This window comes from Cervus canadensis, chromosome 3, assembly GCF_019320065.1.
Source record: "Cervus canadensis isolate Bull #8, Minnesota chromosome 3, ASM1932006v1, whole genome shotgun sequence".
Lineage (NCBI taxonomy): Eukaryota > Metazoa > Chordata > Mammalia > Artiodactyla > Cervidae > Cervus > Cervus canadensis.
This window is the reverse complement of record NC_057388.1, coordinates 95555334-95575916: the sequence shown is the minus strand read 5'-3', so window position 1 is coordinate 95575916 and position 20583 is coordinate 95555334. Positions and strand designations below refer to the sequence as shown.

At 39.4% G+C, this 20583-nt stretch overlaps 1 protein-coding gene across 6 annotated transcripts in view; it reads left to right on the top strand.

Annotated features, from left to right (window-relative positions):
* Nucleotides 1–20583, top strand: part of PTN (pleiotrophin) — a 116229-nt gene that overhangs the window by 64061 nt on the left and 31585 nt on the right. For all 6 annotated transcript variants that reach the window (XM_043463808.1, XM_043463804.1, XM_043463807.1 and 3 more), the window contains exons 2-4: nt 9734–9849; nt 11241–11414; nt 13560–13721. In XM_043463808.1, coding sequence (XP_043319743.1) covers nt 9735–9849; nt 11241–11414; nt 13560–13721 — 451 coding nt within the window. In that variant the 5' untranslated portion in view covers nt 9734. The remainder of the gene's footprint in view (nt 1–9733; nt 9850–11240; nt 11415–13559; nt 13722–20583) is intronic.

The following is a 20583-nucleotide window of genomic DNA, read 5'->3' as shown; positions in this document are numbered from 1 at the left end:
CCAACTTCCGGAGCTTGCTCAAACTCATGTCCTTCGAGCAGTGTGTTAGTGAACATGAAAATTTGCATGCTGTTTTGTTAATTATATTTTTGATTGGGTCACTTCATCTCAACAAATAAAGCTACTAGTTATTAATAAGATGCCATTTGAACTCAGTAGTTGATAAAACTGTATCCAGTTGTTTACAAGAGTATGAGAATGTGGTAATCTTGACAAATAAAGCTACTAGTTATTAATAAGATGCCATTTGAACTCAGTAGTTGATAAAACTGTATCCAGTTGTTTACAAGAGTATGAGAATGTGGTAATCTTGAAGGAAATATGTTTTCATTTGATGTTAAAAACCATATATTTTTTTAAATATGGTTTCTTACTGAGCTAGGCTGAAGGAGTATGGACTGTGTCTTCAGTCAACATGGGGCATTTATCCATGATTTGTTAACACTATTGACTCTTGCTTTGAGAAACTAATTAAGTTTGCCAGTACCCACAGCTTTCTTTTGATTTTTACGGCTTAAAATTGATACTCTTTAAACTTTGCAGAAGAAATCTTAGAAAGAATATTAGACATTTCTTTCATCAAAAATACATTTGTTTTAGTTGCAGCATTTTTATATCTTCCACCAAAAAAGATGGCATATACTCTTGGTGTGTCTTTGGCTCCATAAAGCATTTGTCATTTGGAGAGTTTGTGAGATCAAATATAATTCATATCTGTGTCTCCCTTATAACCTAGCCTATTATTTTTCACATAGTATGTGGTTACTAAATATTCACTGATAATAATTATGATTTCAATGGTCTGCCTGCTATGGCTCCAACTTTTCAATATCACACTTTTTTCTTCTACCATCAAACCAAACTATTTACTTCAAATTAGTCTTGTGATTTCTCACCTTAAAATTTCTTCCATTTTTCTATTATTGTTTAGTCGCTCAGTTGTCTCCAACTCTTTGTGACTCCATGGACTGTAGCCCTCCAGTCTCCTCATCCATGGGATTTCCCAGGCAAGAATACTGGAGTGGGTTGCCATTTCCTTCTCCAGGGGATCTTCCCAACCTAGGGATCAGGCCCTCGTCTCCTGAATTACAGGCCAATTCTTTACTGCTGAGTCATCAGGGATTATGTTTCTTCCATTGGAAATGCTTTTCATTCCAGATTTACTTATCAAAATTCAAACTACTTTGAAAGGAGGTATTGCCACCGTCTTTAATGAACCTATATCTGGGGGCTTCCACCCCCCACTTTCTTTCTCTAAGAGCTACAGGGGTCACTACTGATGGAGCACCTAACGTGTGCCTGTCAAGGTGCCAGGTATTTTATATCTGTTATCTCATTGTAGTCTTTAAAAAAACTATCAGCCTGCATGATAAAACTTTAAATTTCTTTACCACAGAGGTTACTGAGAATAAAAGGGAGTGACTGCTTTTTTCACACCACAGATATAATAAGTGACAAAGCTTATATGGAAGAAATCTGGCTGGCTCCAAATCCTCTTCTTTTTCCATATATTAAAAAAATTAGTTTTTAATGCTTTATGATTTACTGTCTCATTTTCCTCACAATTGTAGTCATACTTATTATACTGTGTGTTTGATCCTTGATAAGAAGACAATCATGTCAAACATTAAAGTATGGGATAGTTAAAATATACACTTGTAAAGTTCCTATTTTTGCTACCAAAAACAAAGCATTTTTCCTACTCAAATATATTTCATATTAACTACTTGAGACATTTTTGCATTTCTACTTTTGAAAAAAATATTGTTTTGTAACATCATATCCCCTACTGACCTTAAGGTTGGCCAGACCAGTGACTCTTAAATATAGTTTTTCTGGATTTCCCTGGTGGTCCACTGGTTGAGAAGCTACCTACCAATGCAGGGGACATGAGTTTGATCACTGGTCCAGGAAGATTCCACATGCTGCAGGGCAACTAAACCTGTGCACAACAGTGACTGAAGCCCCTACACCCTAGAGCCCATGCTCTGCAACGAGAGAAGCCACTGCAATGAGAAGCCTGCATACTGCAACGAGAGAAAGGCTGTGTGAAGCCAAAAATAAATAAATAAATAAAATTACTTAAAAAAAGAACAAATAGTAGTATCAGGTTTTAAAAAATAAATACATTTTTCTTTCTTGACAAATGAAATCTTACAAGGAAAGTCCTGAAAGAGGAGCGTCTCCAGGTGAAGCTGAGATAAGGGTGGGAGATACGGTGTGACCGTCAATACTATCTCAGGTTTCTTTCACTCCTGGCAGCAGTCCTTGGAAACACCAGTTCTCTAAAAATCATTGTTTAGCCTAACTTTATTTTTCTAATGAAAATCAGAAGAGATTTTTTAATGTATGTGTGTGTGAAGTTTTTGAGTCTTGGAGCTTGTTCCTGACTCCCAAGTATTATAAGTATTATAAGTACTTTGGTAATAAATACCTCGAAATGAATCAAAGTACACAGAATATCCACAACATGGGTAAACAAAAATAATAAGAAAGCCAAAAGAGAAACAAACATACTACATAAAGGATGTCGAGATGAACGGTTGAGTATGGTGACTGCCCCTTTGTGGTAACTTAGTGTTTTAGTCATGTTTATACAGCATACGAAGGAAATGGCAACCCACTCCAGTACTCTTGCCTGGAAAATCCCATGGATGGAGGAGGCTTGTAGGCTGCAGGCCATGGGGTCGCTATGAGTCAGACACGACTGAGCGACTTCACTTCACTATACAGCATGCGGGCTTCCCAGATGGCGCTAGTGATAAAGAACTAACCTGCCAATGCAGGAGACATAAGAGACGAGGGTTTCATCGCTGAGTTGAGAAGATCCCTTGGAGAAGGGCATGGCAAACCACTCCAGTATTCTTGCTTGGAGAATCCCATGGACAGAGGAAGTGGGCTACAGTCCATGGGGTCACAAAGACTTGGACACGACTGAAGTGATTTAGCACAGCATACAACATTCCTCTCTCCCTGACTTCCCCTTGCTTCTCTTTTCCTGAGCAGTTAATAACTCTGTCTGTCTTTCTCCCTCACAATTTTCACGATTAACTCATTTCCTCTTCCTCCTTTTGAGTTCCACCCACTGTTACTTGGTACTGTACACTCTATTCTAATCACATTCTATCACTGAGTATATTATATACATCATCTCCACACATTCATTTATTTGATCCCGTTTGCCTGAAGTTCCCTTCCTTCCCTCATTTCTTTATTTAGAAGACTTCAACTATTTTTTTTTAATCTGATAAAATATACCACAACCCTCTACCTCACTCACCCTTGCTAAGCAAAATTATCACTTGAGCCTAGGTACTCAAATAGAACTGTGTGTATAAGTGCTTCATGATATTTACCGTAGTGAATCATCTCACTCATTTCTCACATTTTTTCCCCCAGTTACACAGAATTCCTTCGGGGGAGGGCTGAATCATATTCTTTTATCATGTTCTTATGCCTAAGTAGACATCCAGCCCTCAGTAGGTACCCCCAAAATTGGTGAATAAATATCTAAAGAAAATGCCCTAAAATATCACATTTCTCTAGCAGGTGCCACTATGCTGTGAAAATATTTCAGCCTGGAAGCTACCCATTTTTATTGTGTTATACAAAATTAAACAATGTCATACTATCAATCTAATTGATATGTACTTAGTTAAAATCAAAGATGGAACACTGTTGAATTCATTTATGGGCTGTGAGTAGAGTGTATCCGAGGTCATGAACACACGTGCTTGGGACACATTCTTTTCAAGGCTTAGTGTTTAAATAAGGCAGCTTAACAAGGTCAAAATGAAAGGCTGGTTTAGCAAAAGATTCCATTGTAAACCTAACAGTTATTTATATGAGACTTTAGGAATCTAAGGCAATGATCAACCATTTGAAAATAAATCAATTCGAGGATTATGACTTGAAGAAGGGTTAGTGAAAATAAAAGTGGCCTATAAAAAGGAAAAAAAAATTACTATTTCACAGAGCTTTAGAAAGATAGATCGCAAAATATCTAGAAAGGTTTGATGATGTGTAATATTTGATGTATTACAAATCTTTCATAGACTGCTCTTGTATGTATGAAACTGCTTTAGATTCTGGTTGCTTCTAGCTCAGGTTTTTCAGTGAATCTTATATCCATGGCATAGACAAAGAGCTGAGGCATCATTTTAGCATGAATACTAGTTCTTCTATTTGATGCCATATTTTTTTTGCTATATTTTTTTTGCTAGCAAAAATTTACTGAGTGGCAACTTTGTGCTGGGGCCCTATTTCAGGTATTTGAAACAAAAGGAGGGCAGTAGAATAGTTTCATCACACAAGAGCCATAATATGCAGTTGCAAAGTATTTGCATATCAGTTTCATTAGTTCTCAACATGGAGCCTCTATACTTTAGTGAACTCCAAAGAAATACTGGGGGTAAAGGTCCTTGGGTTTATTTTAACCTTTTAAGAAGTCAAAAGCCTGAATAAATTTGTATCCTAATAAAGCTGAACAAGTCTTTAGTTGGATTAATTAAATCATATCTCTCTGTTTCTTTTTTAATTTTTATCCTTTGATTTTAGATAAGATTAGACAGCTAAAAGTGTCATGCTCGTTATTTCTTAATAAAAAGGAGTACTTCCTTTTAATAAGTAATATGAGTATAGGGGTGAACTAACTTTATTCAGCAACTAATAATATGTTTCTTAATAATCTGGGTTAGCTCTATGTCTACATCTTATGTTTCCACAACAAATATTTCTCGATATTCTGTGGTAGCTCTGAGTTTACATCCTGCATTTCCACAACAAACCTCTCAAGTTATTATAATCACACCCACTTTGTAGATGTCAAAACAGCAGTTTAAATGGTTGTGATTTGCCCAAGAACATTCCAAAAATTATATGGTAGAGCTGAAGTTTAAGCCAAAGCTTCTGCCTCTAAATCCTATATTAGTCATTCCAAACAAATCACTAAGAGACAGATTCCAGCATCCTTGTATTATGTTTATACCAGATGTTAATCATCTTTAAAATTTTAGATCCTATTAAAATACTAATACTTTTCCTTCTCATCAGCGATTTTTCTACAGAAGTAACCGGGATTTAATCTATTAACACTTTCCCCCCTAGCTGGTTTCTTTAACTGATTTCGTTTCACCCGTGAGCTTCATTCATACTTATTAGCAATTGAGATAATGCAACAGTAATTTCCAGACACCAGGCATCTAGGGTAGTCTTCCTGTTAACTTGGTAAGCCCCATGAAATTAAGTCTGTCAGAGTAAGGACAGCAAAAGTTGGCAGCAGGAGGAGTTAAAATAAGTAAATTATTCAAAAGAACTGAGCTGACTCAGCAGGGCTTATTCTGCCATTGTTTTAATTCCCTCCGTTTGAAAAGTAAGTCCCGACCCTGACCACTTTCTTAAGTCTGTGTTCTTCCCTCTGTGCTCATCTAGCATGTGTTGGAGAGTGGCAGGGATACACCATATGGAGATACTTCTGCCTTTGTCTGATGCTAAGGACAAATAAACAGCCAACAAATACTACAAGCAAGGGAAACTCTTATCTACACACGTTCGGTTACTCAAGTTCTTAACACCACAAGGCACCAGCATGCTACTTGCTTTTTTTTTTTATAATTTGACTCATCTCTTTCCTAAACTCCTTTACTCTCTTTTTAAAAATAATTGTTTCCTTTGCTCTACCCAGAAGAATCTAAAGCTACCAAAACAGAGGCTTAAGCAGAATGGCAGGCAAAACAGGAGGTAGGGGAAAAGATAAGTTGAAAACTCAAACCTATTGCTGATCACAAATTTTACACATTTTCCCTGTGCATGTGGAATTGTGTGCATTTTCTTTTGAACATCTAAAAGCTGAAATTAACCATTTGCCCACTAATTAAGATTCCAAGTTTTTCTGACTTCATAGGGGAAACAATATAAACAGAGTTTACTCTATTCTATTAACTCTAACGCTCATCCCAGTTCCTCTCTCATTTCTTCCTCTCCGCTACCACTACAGTTAAGATCCCTATTTAATAGATGATTCTATGATTTCAGAAACATTGTTCAGGAAATTCGGGCCCCTGTGGGATGTTTCTTTTGAAATTAAGTGACTTTAACTTGACTGAGAGAAAGCTTTTTGAAAATGATTATAAAAGTAAGGTTAGCAATATCAGACTAGAAATGCTGAGGTTAAAATAGCCAGCAAGAGTATCTTTCTATTAATGACTCTCTGTGTGTGTTATTTATGGAAGAGTTCTATTTCTGCTAAGTGGCCGTATTTTCTCAGTGACCCCTCTTTTCACTGTGTGTGATACATGGCTCTTCAAGCATCACTCTTTTGCTTGGTCAGAAAATTCTCTCAATAGCTGTGCTCTCACGATGGAAATTTCTGAATTCTCACTTTCCTGCCATTAGAGAGGTTATCATCTGCATATCTGAGGTTGTTGATATTTCTCCCAGCAACCTTGATTCCACTCTAACTAAAGAACCTCTTGATGACGGTGAAAGAGGAGAGTGAAAAATCTGGCTTAAAACTCAACATTCAAAAAAGCCAAGATCATGGCATCTGGTCCCATCACTTCATAGCAAATAGATGGGAAAAAGTGGAAGCAGTGAACAATTTTATTTTTTGGGGCTGCAAAATTACTGCAGATGGTGACTGCACCCATGAAATTAAATGACACTTGCTCCTTGAAAGAAAAGCTATGACAAACCTGGGCAGCACATTAAAAAGCAGAGACATCACTTTGCCAACAAAGGTCCATATAGTCAAAACTATAGTTTTTCCAGTATCATGTATGGATGTGAAAGTTAACCATAAAGAAGGCTGAGTGCCGAAGAATTGATATTTTTGAATTGGGGTGCTGGAGAAGACTCTTGAGAGTCCCTTGGACCGCAAGGAGATCAAACCATTCAATTCTAAAGGAGATCGACCCTGAATATTCATTGGAAGGACTGATGCTGAAGCTGAATCTCCAATACTTTGGCTACCTGATGCAAAGAGCCAACTCACTGGAAAAGACCTTGATGCTGGGAAAGAATGAAGGCAGGAGGAGAAGGGGGCGGCAGAGGATGAGATGGTTGGATGGCATCACTGACTCAAAGGATATGAGTTTGAGCAAGCTCCGGGAGATAGTGAAGGACAGCAAAGCCTGGTACACTGCAGACCATGGGGTCACAAAGAGTAGGATACAACTTAGAGACTGAACAACAACAACAACAATACAATAATCTAATTCACAATCTAATTTCAAGTAGTCATAGGTAATTGTAAAACAAAATGTGTATTACAACATAGAAAGAAATGCATTAAAATTTAAAAGTTAACTTACCCTCTAAGAAGACTCAAATGAGAAGTTTCCACCTCCAAAGTGGTTAGTCACTGAGAGTATGTTCTTGGACTGCCTTTGGAGAAAACACCAGAAGACCTTCATGTTACATCTCATAATTATAGTTGCTATGTGGATATGTATTAAATGTATTGTGTAGATGCACCAGGGTACTCAGCTCTGAGAGTACTTGCCAACCAATATGTCTAGACTCAATTCTCAGACAATTCATATCCAATGAAAGTCATAGGACAAGTGTCATAATCAGTAACAACTTTTCTGTTTGATCATCAGTGAAATATAATTATAAAAATTGACATTCAATTCAGTCACTCAGTCGTATCCGACTCTTTACCACCCCATGGACTGCAGCACGCCAGGCCTCCCTGTCCATAAACTCCCGGAGTTTACTCAAATTCATGTCCATTGAGTTGGTGATGCCATCCAACCATCTCATCCTCCATCGTCCCCTTCTCCTCCTGCCTTCAATCTTTCCCAGCATCAGGGTCTTTTCAAATGAGTCAGCTCTTCACATCAGGTGGCCAAAGTATTGGAGTTTCAGCTTCAACATCAGTCCTTCCAACGAATATTCAGAACTGACTTCCTCTAGGATGGACTGGTTGAATCTCCTTGCAGTAAATGGGACTCTTCTCCAACACCACAGTTCAAAAGCATCAATTCTTTGACACTCAGCTTTGTTTATATTCCAACTCTCACATCCATACATGACTACTGGAAAAACCATAGCTTTGACTAGATGGACCTTTGTTGGCAAAGTAATGTCTGCTTTTTAATATGCTCTCTAGGTTGGTCATAACTTTTCTTCTAAGGAGTAAGCACCTTTCAATTTCATGGCTGTAGTCACCATCTGCAGTGATTTTGGAGCCCCCAAAAATAAAGTCTGCCACTATTTCCACTGTTTCCCCATCTATTTTCCATGAAGTGATGGGACCAGATGCCATGATCTTAGTTTTCTGAATGTTGAGCTTTAAGCCAACTTTTTCACTCTCCTCTTTCACTCTCATCAAGAGGCTCTTTAGTTCTTCACTTTCTTAAAAAAAAAAAAAAAAAGATACATTTAGAGAAAGAAAAAAAGCATGTAATTTTAGATTTTAGAAAGTGATGGAGATGCTGAGTTGCTAAGTAGGACTTATGATTCAGGAAAGGACCAAATGACCATAATATTAACTTTAGCTGATGAAATATGCTTCATCCATACAATGGAATCCAAAGTCATCAATTAAAAAACAATAAAATGGGCATTTCCAGTGTCACAGAAAGGGAGAAAAATTCACTGACAAGGATATCATTTTATAGATAGGCTTGAATGAGGAAAGCAAATTACAGAACAGAGTGATCTCAGTCTCTTATATATGTGAGGTTTTATTGTTTACATTCATGAGAATGTAAAATCATGTAAACAATCTATACTTCTGGAAGAAAAATTCTGAGTTAATGAGCGTATGTCATTACTATCTTTTTTATATGAGGCATAAAATATCATGAACATACTAGATGGAGATCAATGACTACCAGGTGAGTTGCTGCAGCCAATGACTTGGTCTAGCTTCAAGAAGTGGGCTGTCCTGGCGCCTTCCCCAGTACGCTTGGCAAGGCGATCATATTGACACTATGCTGTCACAAGTGACTTCAAGTTCTAGGGGAGTCTTGCTAAAGTTATCCTGGGATTTTCTATTGATATCTAATGTGGAGATTTCAAATTATGAGTAAATGTAAACCCTTTACTCCATTCTCGAATTTGGAAGATTTTCAGTACATGTGAGCTTAGAAGTGTTTTTGCTGTATATTGAAGGTGTGCTAGCTCTCCTTCTGTTTTGGGCTTCACTTTTCAGTGGACCAATGAATAACAGAACTATGATGATAAGGTAATCGTGATCATAGAAATGATAAAATGAGAGATGTTGATCATTACCGATGCATCTGAAGATAACAGCAAACATATACTTGCACAGATAATCTATTCATGTGTCCACTCACATTATACGCATGGACGAAAACATCATGGTTGTTTTTAGGAATCTTCAGGAGTTATAAGGATAGCTATAGCCATTGCCATTACCAAGTATCACTATCAGTAGGACTTACTGTAGGAGCCTGTTCCAATGCATGCCATCAAAATTCTTTTGCTTCCATTGCTCTTGGGTCATACTTAGCAAATGGTTGTGTGTGAAGTCTTATGTGAAGGACTGTTGTATTTTATCAATGAATACATGACTGATTGCAGAAGAGCACTTACTGCAGTGGCTGTTGGAGAAAAGATTGAACTCTGCTCCATATAATTGATATAAATCTTCCTAAAATCTGATATTTCAGAAATGGAAACTGGAGTCCTTCATCAAGGAGTTCAGCAAGCTTTCTTTGACTTAAGTTGACACCAGCTTCTCCATTTCTCTGTTTATTCTTAGAATGCAGACTCCACAGTACCTGCAGCAACGTCGAAAATTTGCAGCTGCCTTCTTGGCATTTATTTTCATCTTGGCAGTTGTGGACACGGCTGAAGCAGGAAAGAAAGAGAAACCAGGTGAGTGATGTGGTTGTGAACAAAAGTCTTCATTGATTAATGTCTATATAACCCAGCTACTTGCTTTTTGTCTTCTCTCCTTCCTTCCCTCTCTTTTTTCCTTCTTTCCCTTTCTTCCAAGTATTTAGAGGAACACCTAAGTGACATCTCCTCTTATTCCATCCCCCCACTCTAAGTCCTGAAATATAGATGGTGACCATTGACTATTAATTGAAGTAATAATTATTAACAGCTACAGCATACAGATGGAGAAGGCAATGGCACCCCACTCCAGTACTCTTGCCTGGAAAATCCCATGGATGGAGGAGCCTGGTGGGCTGCAGTCCATGGGGTCGCTAAGAGTCGGACATGACTGAGCGACTTCCCTTTCACTTTTCACTTTCATGCATTGGAGAAGGAAATGGCAACCCACTCCAGTGTTCTTGCCTGGAGAATCCCAGGGATGGGGGAGCCTGGTGGGCTGCCGTCTGTGGGGTCACAGAGAGTCGGACATGACTGAAGTGACTTAGCAGCAGCAGCAACACAGTATACAGAAAATTGATCGGCAATCAAGTGTTTACATATGTTGGTAGTCTTCTTTGAAAAGAGTCCTGGAAGCAAATTTTGTTTTATCTCATTAACAAAGGAGGAAACTGAATCTTAGCAAGAATAAAGCACCTTTTCTATGTCACTTGCAATGTCATAAGTTGGCTGTGGAACTGAGAGTCTGTTACATCTGTGGTCCACCACATTTAGTTTATGTTACTCCATCTTTGGGCTTCCCTCATAGCTCAGTTGGTAAAGAATCTGCCTGCAATACAGGAGACCTGGTTTTGATCTCTGGGTCAGGAAGATCCCCTGGAGAAGGGAATGGCAACCCACTCCAGTATTCCTGCCTGGAGAATCCCATAGACAGAGAAGCCTGGCAGGCTACAGCCCGTGGGGTTGCAAGAGTCGGACACAACTTAGTAACTAAACCACAGCCACTACTCCATCTATAAGACAGAGAAAGGAGCATTGACATACACTGGAATGACTAATCTGACAACTGTTAATTTTCATAGACTATTTTCCTATTTTTTAGATTTAACTTGCCTTTGATCATCTTCTCTTTTTCAGAAACATTTGCTTCCAAAAGGAGGTATCAGTAAATCACTTAGCGCAGTCCCTGGCACATAGTAAGAATTAAATAAATATTAGTGCTAGCTCCCTAGTTTTCTTTCTCCCCTCTCTTGGTCACTGGTTGAGTCAACCATTCAGCTAACACTTGGCAGGTTCCTCCTCTTTCCTAGACACTGAAGGGAGAGGTAAAATCACAGACCATGCAGTTCAGGAGCTCAGGAAGGAACTCGGTTTTATCCAGGAGTTGAAGCGCTTTCTGGACGTTGATCATTTTCCTCCCTCCCCTCCAGAGAAGAAGGTGAAGAAGTCTGACTGTGGAGAGTGGCAGTGGAGTGTGTGTGTGCCCACCAGCGGGGACTGTGGGCTGGGCACCCGCGAGGGCACCCGCACGGGAGCTGAGTGTAAACAGACCATGAAGACCCAGAGGTGTAAGATCCCCTGCAACTGGAAAAAGCAGTTTGGAGGTGAGTCCCACCCTTCCACCCTGAGACCATTCTTGCACTCTTCCATCAAGTATGTTTTTGAGGTTGACTCTATTTTAAAATCAAGATAACCTGGCATCTTGCCCAACCTCAGGTCCCTCGTTTTCTGCACTGCTAGAATCTGGAACCAGGTAGTTTTTTTGTCCTGGAGGGAGGGCTGCTCTGTGCATCGTAGGATATTTAGCTGCATTTCTGAGTTTTACCCACTAGTTTCTGGTAGCACTCCCCACCTCACCAACTATGACAGCTGCAACTGTGACTGCGTCTCTAGATGCACGTTTCCTTTTGGGGCGGGGGCGGAGGGTCAGATAGTCCCTGCCTGAGACCACTGCCTTAGCAACAGGGTCAGAAAACAGGCCCTCAGTCCCTCTTAACAGTGTGCTCTTTCCTTCTATTTCTAGATTCCTTTTATCTTCCCTTCCTCTTGTCTTACTTAATCTTCTCCTTCTCCAGATCTCTCTCTCTCTGTTACTTCTGGGCCTTCTCTCGCTCTCTTTTGCTCCCTCCCCACTCTCCCCACTGGTTTATAGCTTTACTCACCAAACCCAGTTAGACTGCTCTGAGCCACTGTTCACAGATTTTAGCTCAGTAACTATTGCCAGTTTCATGTTGACCTCATCTCCCAATCTGAGAAGGAATCTTTCAACACTTTTGACCTGAAACCCACCATTGAACACCAAAATTGCCTGTTTTTTTTTTTTTCCCACGTTCTAGACTTGTCTTTCTTATCATAGTGAGACACAGTGCCCCAAGTATTCTCACTTACTTCTTTCTTACAGAAATGTGTTTTGGCCTACTGGACAGTGGAGAAGGGTAATGAATACATACACTACATCTTTTTCATTCTCTATAACCTTTGGGGTTATAACTTTATATAAGTGGAGGTAAATTCTATAAAGGCATAGCGAAATTCACATATGTTTGATCTTAAATTGTGTATAACTACTCTAAAGATAACTACTCTAAAGATCTGTACATAAAATGTCTTAAAAATGTGTTTTAAAGGTTTTTTATATATAAATATCTAGAATATATAAAGAGCTCTCAAAACTAGCAATCCAATTAGAAATTGGGCAGAAGACATAAACAATCATTTTACCAAAGAGGATACCTAGGTAGCAAACAAACACGTGACAGGACGTTCAGCATCTTTTCTCTGTGATGAAAATAAAAATGAAAACCAATGAGGCATCACTGTATACCATACACCAAAAGAATGGCTAAAATCAGAAATAACATCAAATGCTAGCAAGGATACAGGAGAAACTAGATCACTCACACATTGGTGATGGGAATACAGACTAGAGAGCCACACTGGAAAAGAACATGGCAGTTTTTCACCAAATGAAACTTGAGTTTGCTACACAGTGCAGTGATTTCACTCTTAGGCATTTATCCTAGAGAAATGGAAACTTATGTTCCTATAAAAATCTATACATGAATTTGTATAGCAGATTTAGTTGTTACAGCCAAAAGCTGGAAACCACCCAGATATCCTTCAGCTGGTGAATGGTTAAACAAACTTGGGTACATGCATACCACGGAGTACTCCTTGGCAATAAAGGAACAGACTATTGATTCATACAGCTTGGATGGACCTCCCGGAAATTTTGCCGAGTGAAAAAGCCAATCTTAAAACATTACAAACTGTATGATTCCGTTTACATAGTGTTCTTAAAATGACACAGTTATAGAGGCAGAGGTAAGAAAGGAAGAAGGATGCTAAGCTGTGACTATAAAAGGATAACCCGAGGGACCTTTGTGTTAGAAGTTGTTTGAATGTTATTGATGGGGGTGTTCGCTCTTATCTATACCTGTGATAAAGTCACACGGAAGTCAGTGTCCACATACCATATAAACAAGTGACAGCATGTGAAACTGGGGAAACCTAAATAAATTCTCTGGACTCTGTCCATGTCAAGTTCCCGGTGGTGCTATAGCTATGCAGGATATCACCACTGAGGGAAACTGGGTGTAGGGTATACGGGATCTCACTGTATTATTTTTCACAACTGCATGTGAACCAACAATTAACCTCACTACAGAAAATTGAAACCAGAAGTGTCTGTTTTCATGGTACTCCAAGAGGAACTCAGAGATTTCTGTTTGGTCCTACCCTGCCTCCAGCGGAGTGCAAATACCAGTTCCAGGCCTGGGGAGAATGTGATCTGAACACGGCTCTGAAGACCAGAACTGGGAGCCTGAAGCGAGCCCTCCACAACGCCGACTGCCAGAAGACAGTCACCATCTCCAAGCCCTGTGGCAAGCTGACTAAGTCCAAACCTCAAGGTAGGTTCCTGTCTTTGAACCATAATTTTAATCTGAATGGACTGAGGGCCTCAGGCAGGATATTCAGATGTGCAAATTTTCCACAAGGAACTCTTGGGTGAGTCACCTTAAGAAAGGGATTGGAAAAAGTCCATATATTGAGCACCACACAAGTACTGTTCAGCAGTAGGCAATTGATGAGTTCAGATTGAAGTCCTCTGTACCGATGAGGGTATAGGAATAGTCTCCTTGCAGAAACAAACAATTTAGCAAAATAGGCAAATTAAGACAGTTATATGGTAACTTACATGGCTTCCCTGGTGGCTCAGTGATATAGAATCTGCCTGCTAATGCAGGAGATGCAGGTTCGACCCCTGGGTCGGGAAGATCCCCTGGAGAGGGAGATGGCTACCCACTCCAGTATTCTTGCCTGGGAAATCCTTTAGACAGAGGAGCCTGGCAGGCTACAGTCCACAACTTTGCAAAAGAGTCAGATAAGACTTGGTGATTAAAACAGCAATGACAACAACAATGGTGACTTACAGTTTAAGCCCCAAATCAGGACTACATCCTGACAAGTATGAACAAACTTAGGAAGATCAAGAGGCTGAAAATTCAAAATCAAGTCTCTCCTGGATTATCAATGTATATAGTTTTCATGAAATCAGTTACATTATTTTATATTTTTCCTTTTTCTACTACCTAACTTGGTAAATTCTATATTTCTAATTTTTTTTTTCAGAGCCTTTGTATATTTTTAGTTAGATTAGCTTATCATGGAATTCCAAAATTATGTAGAGCTTTCTTTCTATTCATTCCCAGAAAGTCAGCTTTCATGCTAGAGAAAGTAAAGCAGACTAAATATCATGGCCATGGTTTCATACGATAGAATCCCAGTTGAGGGGATACAAGAAGGTATTAAAATCTTCTATTTCATGGTTGTATGGGTGAGTTATATCCCCCCAAATTCATGGTTGTATGGGTGAGTTATATCCCCCCAGATTCAAATATTGAAGTCTTAACCCTCAGTCCCTCCAAATGTGACTGTGTCTGGAGATGGGGTCTTTAAAGAAGTAATTAAAGTTAAATGAAGTCATAAGGATGGGTCCTAATCCAATATGACTAGTATATAAGGAGATTAGAACACAGGCAGACACACAAGGAAGATGCGGTGAAGACATAGGGAGAAGACAGCCATCTACAAGTTGATGAGTGAGACCTCAGAAGTCAGCTTTGCCGACACCATGATCTTGCATTTCTGGCCTCTAGAACTATGATAAAGTGAACTCCTGTTGTTAAGCCAGGCCCTCTGTGGTCTGGTGTACGGTAGCCCTAGCGAGCGAATACAGTGAGCCTCAGTGAACTCTACCTTAAAATATCTCCTTGGCCTTTGCTCATTTTTGACTCTAAAATGAATATGAAAATTCATATTGGCTAGATTAGTTTTAAGGGAAAATTCAGGAAAATGAACATTAAAAGTCCATAATAAGTGAAAATAAGAAAAAATATCCTCAGAAACTGAGGAGGATTGACTGACTTGCTGCTGATGGGCAGGAAGGACCCCTTTCATAGGCCTTGCTCTTTAGTCTGATGGAGTGGTCCATAGAAATGGTTACCTCCAATCTCAGGATGGTCAGATGCAGGCTGGACCTGCAGGTGCATATCTGGGATTCAAGCTGCTCTCTTCAGGCCATGGAAACCTCTGCTGGTTGTAGTGTGTATTTGGAAGGTATGACGTGGGGCTAGGGTCAGGGTACTGAGTTTGTCTGCCAACCGTACAAATGTCACTCTTCTGGAAACAATGACACAGAAATCTAATGAAGATCCCACACCTCATCTATTCAGTGAGAGAGTTCCCAGACTGGAAGAACTAAGAGATGCAGTTTTTAAATTAGTTGATTTTTAATCCAGTCAGAGAACCAAAATCTTCAGCAAAAATATAGAGTGGAAAAGAAAAGGGATTGAAGATGTCTCCATGTTCCAATCTACTGGTTCTCAACCTGGGTTGCACACCAAATTTTCTGTGGGAACTTATAAAGATCCCAGTGCCCAGGTATAACCCAGACCAACTAAATCAGCATCAGTAGTTTTGAAAAATTAAAATGGTTTTTAGGAGATTTCAGTGTCAGCCAAAATTGAGAGTAAAATTCACAGGGACCATGGATAGGAAGGCGCACACACACACACAAGCTTCCATGCCATCCTTGTTCTCTCCTGTGGTGAGAGAAACTGCAGTTTGATGGGTGAGGAGAAGAAAAAATGGGATTGTGATTAGACAGGTGGTGGATGGTGGTGGGGCTGGGTGAACATGGAAAATGTCGAAAAGTTTGGAATGAGTTGGACAAAGTAGGAACATGATTAAGAAAGATTTCTCAGGATATTTGATAAATACATTAAGTGAGGCTCCATTTTAATTGGACTGGTGAATAGTTCCCTTTTTTACATTTCCCATTTAGGGATACATAATGAAGGTTAGAAGTTTGGTTCAGGCTTAAGAAATAGAGGTAACAATATTTCAAGTGGGTAGGCAGTCTTGTTTTATGTCAAAATTTTTTTACTTAATTTTTATGTCAAAAATTAAAGTACATAATTAATTGAAAATGGACTTACCTGAAGTGAGTTCTGTATTTCACAACACTACCAGTTATGCATCTCATAGGTCATTAAGATGTAATCTTTTTTTGTACATAACATACCTTTGCTAAAACTAATCTTTTCCCTCTCAACAACGGAGGGTTCTATGAATGCAGTTTGCACACCAGGTTCTCAACTTGGTCTGCACACACAAATTTCTACGGGAACTTATAAAGATCCCAGTGCCCAGGAATAACCCAGACCAACTAAATCAGCATCAGTAGTTTTGAAAATCTAATCATATGAGTTGAGCTAGGGAGACTGTCATATAGAAGATTTTCTTAATGGGATTCACACACACTTTCCATGACATATTTTTCATGGTTTAAGTAAAAATGTAACAGGTGGCACGTGTGGGTTGTGTATATTTTTATGCCATTTTTTTCAAATAACCATAAATGGATGTTACAGCTTTCTCTGTGTCAACTTCTACCCTTAAGATAGCTCATTTATTTCTGCTCAATGGAGAAACAAGTCATAATGAGATAGAATCTCTATTATGATTAGTGTTGTTCTGTTTCTACTCTCACACCTTGCTCTAGGTGTTTTACATATATTATCTCATAAAATTCCATATATCCTTGCAAGTAGATTTTGATATGAAGGATACTAAAAAACACTGGTTACTTTATTTGCCAAGGGCTACATCTCTAATAAATGACAAGAGTCCATGCTTGGTTGACTCTAAGTTCATATTTTCTTTCATACCTTGTAGATTTCTTACTTAATCTCCTATGGGTATTAGGTAACCTCCATGAGTTTATTTTCCTTTGAAATAAGAGAAGATGAGATTTGTAAAGGTGACTCAGCAGTATAGAATCTACCTGCAGTGCAGGAGCCACAGGAAACACAGGTTTGATCCCCGGGTCAGGAAGATCCGCTGCAGGAGGGCATGGCAACCCACTCCAATATTCTTTCCTGGAGAATCTCCATAGGCAGAGGTGCCTGGCGAGCTATAGTCCATAGGGTCACAAAGAGTTGGACACAACTGAAGCGACTTAGCACTCACGCACGAGCTTTGTAAAGTCCAACAGTGATGTGGAGGATGATGCCCAGATGGAAGAAGATAGTTTTTAGAACATTATTTCCAAAACTGTTCTGAAAGACATTTCCCAGAATGTAAGTTTCAGGAGGACAGGGACTTAGTCTATTTTATTCTCCACTATATCCCTTTTGCTTAGAACATGGAGCAGCACACCATACGTGATGAATAAATATTTATAAAATAAATGCTATTAATAAAAGGAAAAAATGTTTTGTAAACCAGATTCACCAAAGAGTAGTAGAAACTGTAGTAAAGAAGTGATTTAAGGAAATTTTTCTCAAAACTCTACAATTATAAATTAGTTTCTTCTTTTATTCAGGAAAGAGTAAGTCATCAATGCTCTCTTGTGTTTTAGCTCGGTACATAAAAAAGACAGAGGGAGGTAGGGGACCCACTAATTTTGATTCAAGCATTGTCATGGTACTCCTTATCATTTAATTCAAGCACCAAACAACACTTTGCAGTGCATTTTGTTTATCCTACTTTTATATGAGAAAACACGGGCTCAGAGAGTTTAAGCAACTCGCCTGAGGTTTCACAGCTTGTAAGTGTTGAAACCAGGATTCAAATGTAAAATCAGACTGACTTGGAAGACCCACTACCTTTTCAATTGTACTGTGTTGCCCCTAGGTCCTGGAGAAGGGAATGGCAACCCACTCCAGTATTCTTGCCTGGAAAATCCCATGGACAGAGGAGCCTGGCAGGCTACAGTCTGTGGAATCGCAGTCAGACATGACTGAGCACACATGCACACACACACATGCCCCTAGGTATTATAAACTCATGAAACTCTGGCAGTATTAGATAAATCCCGATTCCTAGATTCATTACATGGTAGAGCTTCTAGGGACCTTGCCTGTGATTGATGGGGCCCTCATGTAACAAATGAGGACAAAAGAAATCAGTGATTCATCCAAGTCCCCCTATTGTTTAGTAGCAGAATCATTTCCAGGCTTTGTTCTCTTTTGACATCATTTGTCTGTCTTTTTAACCCAGTCACTGACCTCATAGCCGGAATGTACTTTCTTTCCCCCATCATGATCCTTCTCATGAAACAGCATCAAGTTCTGGGCTTTTTTTTTTTTTTTGTCTGCCTATTTTGTAAAAGTCTTGCTTGGTTACTGACCTCTTGTTTTGAGAAATGGTAGTGGATTAATATGCCAACTGCATGATCCTCAGTGTGAAAAACATGCTCTTTAAATTTTAGAATGGAATATTAAGATGATTGTAAGGTTGTGATGACCTAGCATTAAATTGAGGAAAGATGGGAGAACATCCTCCTTGTGGGATAATCTTTGTGATTTGATTGTTAATGAGGTTTAAAGACTGAAAGACTTGCCTGGGCAGAGGAGGCACTTAATATCTAGAATTTCTATCTAAATTTTGGGAAATTACTAAATATCCCACTTGATTTGGTTAAAAATTGTCTTAAAATTCATAGTGTTGCATTCTCACAGCATTAGCTTTTGAGGTAAGGAAGTGGTTCTTCTTACCGCTGTGGCAATATTATACAAACTCTACCCTCTAGCCTTGGTTCGCAGTTTCAGTGAAACCTTTAGATCCTTATCTAAAGGTTCTCTTGTGTTGGAATCCCACTTAATCTGAAGAGAGCTTTTAGTCATTCACTTCTGAATTATATACCCAGAAGAAGAGAGAATATTGATATACTGTACAGACATAAGAATTGAAAGATGTAGAATTGAAATGTAGCTTTCCTGGGGTAAGGACAGATTGCTCTGGGGAGGGTCATTGACTGACTAAGAGATTATAACTGGAATTTGCTTAATTGCTGCCAGAATCTGGCAAGGAGAAATTGGTGAGTCATTGTGTTGGACACTTCAGATTTTAATTTCTTAGGAAAAGAGATTGAGAGTATTAATTAAAAATTGTAATTAAGAAAATCCTGTGTCTGTTGAAGAGATTTTAGCTGCAGCAAGATCTATTCTAGCTAGTGAAGCAGAAAGGGGTTGATTGAAGAGTTTTATATAGCTCACAGACTCTCCAGAAGGGCCAGAGGATTTGACTTGGATTCAGCAATATTGCAGAGAAGACATCAGATCAAGGAGAAATGTCTAATCACACCATACGTGACTGATAGAACAGAGACCCTCTTGTAGAAAGTACCCACCACTTGACACATAATACTAAGAGCTGGACACTGGAAGCTTCACCCTCCCTGTACCCCCAAAGCCAAACACTTCTACCTCCCTTCTTGCCAAAATGTCCAGTCTCCCCAAATTTGGCCTTATTTTCTGCTTGTTCTGTTCTATCTCTAAGACTCATTTAGAGTGCCTGCATGGTGAAAACTAGTTCACATATAAAATTCTGCTGCAAGAGGGTCTGGGAAATGTCTAAAATTTTCTAAACTTTGCCTATAAATGCAAAGGAGAAGCTGAAAAGGATTTGGATTGGTATTCAGTGAGTGATCCTCTAGAGAGTATGTGTTGGAGTGTATCATTAGACCTACCTCTCTCTCCTATTGGGCTAGAAGAGGCACCGATGACATTTCTTGGAGAAAAATCACTCTGGACCAGTTGAGTACCTAACTATAGAGAGAAAGAAAGAAAGTGAAAGTCCCTCAGTCATGTCTGACTCTTTGTGACCCCATGGACTATACAGTCTGTGGAATTCTCCAGGCCAGAATACTGGAGTGGGTAGCCTTTCCCTTCTCCAGGGGAGCTTCCCAACCCAGGGATTGAACCCAGGTCTCCCACATTGCAGGTGGATTCTTGACCAGCTGAGCCACAAGGGAAGCCCAAGAATACTGGAATGGGTAACCTATCCCTCTTCCAGTGGAACTTCCCGACTCAGGAATCAAACCCGGGTCTCCTGCATTGCAGGCAGATTCTTTACCAAATGAGCTATCAGGGAAGCAATATAGGGAGAGGTCTTTCCTTATTGGAACCACCAGTCATTCTTTGTTGAGTCATTTTGGTCTTTTCAGTTTGAAAATAATGTACAGAAATATTTGAGCTGTTGAACAAGGGCAGAAAGTTGGAAATGTGGCCAGTAAGGGTTGACAGTGCTATATTAAAGATCAGAGCTGAGAACCCTTCAGAGGGCAGCACGTGTTTCTCCATGGTCTCCTTGGAGGACGGACTCACTGTAGACTTAGAAGATGGCCCAGCTGAGTGGGGCTGGCAGGACGGCCTATCTTTCAGGGGAGCCGGGGTCCTCCGGGCTGGCCTGTCTGTGGGCGTGGAT